General features: G+C 39.5%; 1 protein-coding gene across 1 annotated transcript; it reads left to right on the top strand.

Moving 5' to 3' along the window:
• On the top strand, window positions 1-2,761 carry tmem81 (transmembrane protein 81). The gene is made up of 5 exons (XM_068733903.1): window positions 1-225; window positions 594-739; window positions 1,264-1,379; window positions 2,174-2,367; window positions 2,624-2,761. Exons 1-5 carry the CDS (start codon window positions 1-3, stop codon window positions 2,759-2,761), a joined length of 819 nt encoding a protein of 272 aa, XP_068590004.1.
• The last annotated feature ends 4,564 nt before the right edge of the window (window positions 2,762-7,325 follow it).

The following is a 7,325-nucleotide window of genomic DNA, read 5'->3' as shown; positions in this document are numbered from 1 at the left end:
ATGCAGCATGTGACTGTCAGGATTTACCTCCTCCTCCTGTTCCTGCATTGTCTGACTTCAGCGGTCCTGGAGGAGGAGGAGGTGGATAGAGTGACGGCGGAGGTCATTGTTGACAGTTCTCCCTGCAGCATCACCTGCGGGCTGGGCTTTCAAACTCAAACCCTTTGTTTACTGAAAGATGGCGAGACAGCCACTGAAGAAGTGACAAGTAAAGATGGAGCAGAGGTACTACAGAGATGTCTTGAACATCTAGCACTAAGGCTGGGTTGTACTAACAAGGAATCATTTTTAAAATGAAAAATATGAAATGAAATTATATTGCTATAAAAGTCAAAACTTGCTCAAAATTAAGATAGCTTAAATTTAAACCTCTCTTTAGTTTTATAAAATGCGCAAAATGAGACAAAATCAGGCAGGTTCACCAGAAGCTCCTTTAAGCCCACCGCAGACAGAATTGTTGAGAGCCCTGCCTAATTTCTTTAAAGCTGGATTTACTCATTTTAAACCTACTTTTGCTGAACTCTGATTTGAACTAATTTTAGATTTCATGCTCCAACTGTTGTCATTTGCATGTGGAAATGGCTTAATAGAAGGTGTCGGAGGATTGCCGTGTACGTAAGGTAAAGTGTCTGGAGTCGTGGCAGTGTGGACTCAGGACCATGACGGTGACTTCAGGACAGAGAGTGGAGATCGACTGTCTGGGAGAAGTCATGGAGGCAATGGGCAGGTTCTCCTGGAGGTAAGGATGGAGGAGATTTTGTATTGATTTGTGTTCTTTTGATTGCAAATGAATACCTACAAACCAGTTTCAGAATAGAATAAAATTGCTTTTTGGTCACTCTTTGTTAAAGTGTGTTAGCCTAGTTTCCTCAGCCCAGGGCTGGATTAACCCGGCAGGGTGCCCCAAGGCAAAACATGACAGTCCCGGGCACCGGGACAGTAGCGTACTTTAGAATCCAACATTGCCTCAATCTCAGTGTGTACAATTTCCATCCACTACCTGGAATAACGGATATTCAAGTAAAATGCATACTTTAGTTGTCCAACAAGGCAAGAAAACACAAACTGAGGACACAACCTTCATTTACAATTGTTAAAAAGTTGCATTCTGCCATTTAAAGCTGGTGTGTAAATTAAATGATCCATTGTTTTTCTTTTCTCAAGCTCAGGTTTCATCTTTAAGAGGCAGAACAACCTGTAATTGCAGCAGCTCTTTAATAATGGAGGCCAGTGCTTACTGTGATGTTTTCCTTCATGGCTCAGGGTCTCGTGGCGTTACGCTCGAGGAATAATCACCTCTGATGACTCTCTGTTTGTTCGCTGGGATGCTCCTCTGCTGGATCGAGTGATTCTGGACCCCATCAGGGAGGAGGACGCAGGTAAACACGACTATACATGTGCTCACACAGACTGGATTTTTTAGAACTCCATTTCCTAGTGAGCTCAGGGTTGGGCCAGTAAGTATTGTGTGAAATTAAGTTGAAGTAAATGTAGACTCTACAGTTTAAGTATAAGCAAAGTTACTGTGGACTCAACTGTTACTCAAAAGTATTTGACAAGCAATGGGAGCCAGACCTCCATTTTGTGCTTCACAAGTGACACTGCTCTGCACTCATGGCTGAAAGGTAGTGACAAATAGCTGGTTTATCTGTGGGCACTGTACTGGCAAAAAACATATTTTGCAACTCTGGAAGTCTGATGCTGTGCCTTCATTTGAGATGTGGCTGAGAGAGGTCTGAGGGAGGGTGAAGGTGTGGTCAAATAGTCAACAATAATAACCATGTAATAGTCCTAGATGTATATATGTCAACCTATTTGTATATTTTTTGTGTGTCTCTTATTGCTGTCTTGGTTTGTGAGCTTGTTTCTTAACATGAGTCTTCGTATTAAACTATACTCGCGGGTTGACTTGTACAAAATGTTCCACATTATTTTAATTAATCGCCCATTTTTTCACAACGCCATTAAGTTGTTATTGTAAGAAAAATGGAAAAATAATATTGCTTTTATGTGCCAACGATACCTTGCAATGAAACTATTCTTAAAAAAATACAATAATTAACATTTTCACAATGACATCGTAGAAGCGGTGCTGAAATTTCCACACATGGGAGCACTTTCATACAAAAACACTCTATATAAAATAAAGTGCTGCTAATCATGTCATTTTCAGGTACTTATCGCTGCATCGTGCAGGATGTCACCTTACGCAGGGTGAAGAGGGCGTACTGGGGGATCCGGGTCTTACCTGTTGGAATTATCAATCTGGACTACGAAAGCTCTCTGGCCCAGTGGGACTCCACTGGACATCAGCAGAATGAGACCGTGTCAGACCAGCATTACCAAGAGACGGCTCTTCTTTACACAGTACTGTTTGGTTTAGGAAGTCATTGTTTTGGGGATGCAATGATGCACTAATTATTATTTTGGGGGTTAATGTATTGTTATTTTAAATTAACAGTTTAGTCTATGAAATGTAAATAGTGACATATTGCTGTGTAAATGGCCATTACAAAATCTTATGTAGCCACCAGATTAAAAACAAAAATCCTTGATTTAAAATTACATTGATTAAATATTAATGTCATCGGAGACGGTAAAATATTGACCCCTCTCATCACAGATGCTGATCAGTTTGAGCCTGTCGGGCGTCGGCGCTGGATTGATGCTGCTGGGACTCTACTGGACAGTGAAGAGGAGAGAGCTCAAGCATTTTGACAGATGTTGCTGTTTTTCCATCGTTCAGCGCGCACACAATTAAATTTCTGCTCCACATGGATTATATCTCCAGAATGATCCCAAAGCTATAAGTTATGAGATGTATAAAGCTATAATCAATATTTTTTGATAATAATCTATCAAATAACACTCAAAGGGATAAACCTCCAGAGAATTATTGACTGAATCTGCAGCTCCATGAGTTTCAGCTCAGTATTTAGCTGTCATCTTTACTGTTCGGTTTTCTTTCACCGCTCTCATAGTGTAATTTCTCGGCCGCAGCAGGCAGTTGTTTTCAACAAAAAGCTGTAAAATGCCACAATACGCCGACTCAGCAGCAAACAGCAGAAAACACAGTTCGGCCCCGATCAGAAAAGCTGTAAAACATACAGCCTTTTTTTGTTGAAGCCTAGTAAAGAGCAGCTTGCTCAGTCTTTTTTAAAAAGTGCTCTGTCCGATCTGGGTCTTAAAGATAAGCTGGTGAACACAGCGGAGCAACGTTATTTGAAGGGGATGCATTCGATATGTTTGTTAGACCTTCTTTTAAGAGTAACACTGAATGAATGGCACAGCCAGGCTTAGTTTCCAGTTATTCGGGCTGATAAGACTCTGCCGAGGGCCAAGCTATGCTGGAAGTATGTAAGGTCCATATCTGTCCTTTAGTTAAACATCATTTCATACCTAAAAACTCAGAGTGAAGTTTGGTATCTATAGAAACAAATGCAGTCATTCTTTCGGTGCAAGGAAAAAAAAATATTCAAGCGATGCTTTTATTAGCAATTGATAAGGGTGATATTTTATATATGCATGCAAGTTCATCTTCTTTGTAAATGTTGTATTCAGTATATCATGCTGCCTTAGGATTTGTCTCTGATTCAGGTTTCCACACACGTCATTGCAGTTTGTATGAGAAGGTAGGTTTGTCCTCTGCACTGCCTCCTTACCTATGTTTTCTACTGACTCCTAAAACTATAAGAAGCTGTAACCTTCAGTCACACGGACAACTTGTGTACGTCATTCCTCTGCACTGCCTTCGGTGAAAATGTTTTTAAAGTTTTTGTACCCTCATCTAGATTATTTCATGCACATTGGGAGATTATAAAAACAGGAATAAGGACTATTTCACTGCTGAATATCCTATACTGAACAGTGCTAATAACATTGGTTGATGTAATTTGAAGTTAGTGTTAAGTCAGTTCATTCTGCTTTTTATGTGAAACTTTGTATGCTGCCATGTGGCTAAGACTCCCTTGAAAAAGAGATTTTGAATCTCAATGTCAATCTCAAATATTCCTGGTTAGATAAAGGTAAAACAAAGTATTAATAAGAAGGATATATTGGAAGCTGCCCCACCCTAACTGGTGCACCAAAGCTGAGAGGAGAGATTAGGACCCACAGAGTCCTGTGGAGTCATCGAATCAAGCAAAATGAAAGCACCTGTGGAGGTGGAGCATAGCTGATTAAGGGTATTAACCATAAAACAACATGAAAACATTCAAACTGTGGGCGTGACAAGAGTCAAGAGTGAGTTAGATGGTTGTCTAACTCTGTGCCAGCAGATGGCAGTGTTGGTTCATTAAAAATGTTCTGACAGACAGTATGACGTTAAGCATGAGCATATTCATTAAATTTCTCCACCGTGACCAACTACAGAGATTTTTCACAACCTGGCAACCCAAAAGCTATTATACTGTATGTGTGATTTACTAGAAAGTGGTGCCAAATACCACGAAAGTGGTAATATTTAGCTGAATCAAAATAGTTTAGTTTTCATACTCAAAACTATTAAAAGAGTAAACTTTTGCAACCGGTAGGTCGACAAGTGCGTAGGAGAATACCATATAGAACAAAAAAACTCCTGCACACTGTCTGTTTTTATAAACCCGGTTTTCTAGCACGCTTGTGATGTTGAATGTGTCACACCAGAAGAAAAAAAACCCCATTAAGGCTACTCATCTGCTGGTGATAGGAAATGGAGTCTATTGCAAATGTGTTTAGCAGGTTTTCAGTGTTAAAAAAAACAACTGCATATACCTGCAGATTTTTGGGATTTAATAAGAGCTGCACCACCACTGTCCTGTTTATGATCGACTTATAAAACTACCCAACAGTGAATAAAATTGTTAAAATGAACTGCACCTCATGCATCAGTAATACCACTACAGTAACACTGTTCTGCATAATAGGTGGGGTATTTTTGCTATTACTTCTGAATATTTAGCTGATAGTGCATCTGTGCTTATTTGAATAAAACTTCTAAGTGCAAGACCTTTACATCTAAGTATATCCACACTGTAGTATTGCTGACATTTAAAGAATCTGAATATCTAGGCCAGTTTTAGGACACACTAATAAGAGATGTTGACATCATCAAAGTGCTATCACTGAGGCAGAGAGAGAAAGGCGATGAGGACAGATGTCTTTGCTTGTCTGTGATGAGCGTCTGTATTTGTGCTGTTTTGGGAGGAGCAGAGGCAAACGAGGGGCTCAGGGGAAATCACACAAATGCAATTATGATGATATGCTTACTGTAATTCATTCATTTCCTCGTGGAACTTGCCCCATTGAAACCCGAAGAACGTCATTTCCCTCCATGTGCTTATTCACAACATCAGTCTACAAGATGTAACTGTTTTCCCAGCGCTCACTGCACACACAATTTAATTACTGCTCCACTGAACCATCATAGAACACATTATAGTCTGACATTGAATCAATACATGGATGATCTCTCCACGACGAACGCCTCCAAAAAAAAGATTCTGAATGACAATAAGAGAAAAGAAATCAGATGTTAGATGTTTATTATAACCATGTTGAGCACTGGAGAGATTAGATCAACAAACTCTCCTGTTGTTCTCAGTTTTCTGAAATGAAAATGTGAAGTAAACTAAATGTCAGAGTGAGTTACGAGTGACCTTTAGATGTTTCCTATTTTCGAAAAGGTCTTCTTAGTTTTTGAAGTTATATTTTTTGCTGCCTCTTTTGAGCAATATTCTAAAAAGTAGTGGTGGAAAATAACAAAGTACATTTACTCATTTACTGTGCTTAAGTACAATTTTTAAAGTACTTGTATTTCCACCATATACTACTGCAGTCCCTGTTCAGACACAGCGTGTTTCGGGGCAAATTGATGAAAAAAGAAGCAAATTAGACTCTTGGAGCTGCAATCTCTTTAGTGCAATTTATTTTGGGTCCTTCAGGCGGTGCAGCTAGTGGTTGCAAATGATGCGCAATTCATGGCTCTATCAGGAGCCTCAATCTATTCTTTGCAAATTCACCCCTCAGTGTGTTTTTTACACAAGACAAGTGACAAAATGAGGTATACTCAAACCACAAAGAATGCATACTAAATATGGTCATTTGTGCATTGTGGGAAAAGGAATAGGATGAGCTTCTCACAGCTGGAAGCAAATAGAAATATATTGTAAGTGCTGGTGAATCAGCTCCAGAAATAATAACTTAAGAAAGAAATTTAGCTTTGTGATTGTGAAGTTTAACCGGCAGTGACGTTCCAAAGTCGCAGTTTGATGGACATCTGAGTTTAACATATTGTATAACTTCCTGTAAGTACAAAGCCATCATGTATGTTGACTTTGTGAAGAGGTCTTACGAGGAAACTCAAAAGCCCCTTTCAGAAACCAACTAACATCTTGCTTTTGTCTTAAGTGGTAAAGGTTAGAAAGAGCATTCATTCCTGGGACAAATGACTCTGCAGTAGTCTCATGTATTTATGTGCTCTAGCTCTGATTGGCAGTGATGGAGATATGACACCCGGGTGGACACACTTGTTTCCTCCCCTTTTGTGGAGCTTTCTATGTCATCTCAGCTACAACTTCCACCTGTCATCGTCCGAGCAGCCCCTAAACATCATTCCAGATTTGTCGGTATCGAGTTTGAAGAGAGACTGATTGTGTAAAATATATAAAAAAAATAAGTAACCACCATAACATTTTTACTGTTTTCCTTGTTCTCCACTATGATTGCAGTAAACACGAGATTAACAAGAACACACAAGAAAACCACATAGACTTCGGAAAAACGTCAGTTGGGCCTAAAAGAACTATGTAAACTAAGTAAAACATAAACAACCGCTACTACAAAACATATTTAACTTTTAAATAACTCAATAACACTTTGAGACACGAAAACTGGTCTCCTGGTTGAAATCCCGATAGGGTGTTTTCTGTCTGTATACTACTTCATCACACTCCCGGAGCGCTTTCTCTGAACGCGTCTAATGACGCCGAGCGGTTTACATTGGAGCTAGTTGAACGCTTGGTGCTTGTCATACAGATGTTGAAGGGTAATTTTGCATCAGTATCAGACGCAGAGGAGCGTGACAAAGAGTCAGTATTTGACGCCTTGGGAATGAGAACGGGCTGGAATATGGAAAATGTCCCGACACATAGAAGTACGTCTCCAGATTTAATTGTCTACATGATGGTACAGCTGATTAATATTGTAGCTTATATGCAAAAATATGGTTGCAGCCTGACTTGGTGATACTGTTCCAGACTATTAAAGCAAAAATTAAATTTTCTCTCAAGTGCAAATCAATATGGATATTATAGTCTAATATCAAGCACGGGGACTGCAGTTTGAAC

Source organism: Cebidichthys violaceus, unplaced genomic scaffold, assembly GCF_023349555.1.
Source record: "Cebidichthys violaceus isolate CVI_PGR_0920_01 unplaced genomic scaffold, fCebVio1.0.p SCAF_6, whole genome shotgun sequence".
NCBI classification, from domain to species: domain Eukaryota; kingdom Metazoa; phylum Chordata; class Actinopteri; order Perciformes; family Stichaeidae; genus Cebidichthys; species Cebidichthys violaceus.
This window is presented reverse-complemented; position numbering and strand designations above follow the sequence as displayed.

What these genes read in the sequence shown, in the direction of transcription:
- tmem81 (XM_068733903.1), top strand. Translation starts at nt 1, where the DNA reads ATGCAGCATGTGACTGTCAGGATTTACCTCCTCCTCCTGTTCCTGCAT. An exon ending in ATGGGCAGGTTCTCCTGGAG is followed by an intron (nt 740 to 1,263) that starts GTAAGGATGGAG and finishes TTCATGGCTCAG; the next exon opens with GGTCTCGTGGCGTTACGCTC. An exon ending in AGACGGCTCTTCTTTACACA is followed by an intron (nt 2,368 to 2,623) that starts GTACTGTTTGGT and finishes CTCTCATCACAG; the next exon opens with ATGCTGATCAGTTTGAGCCT.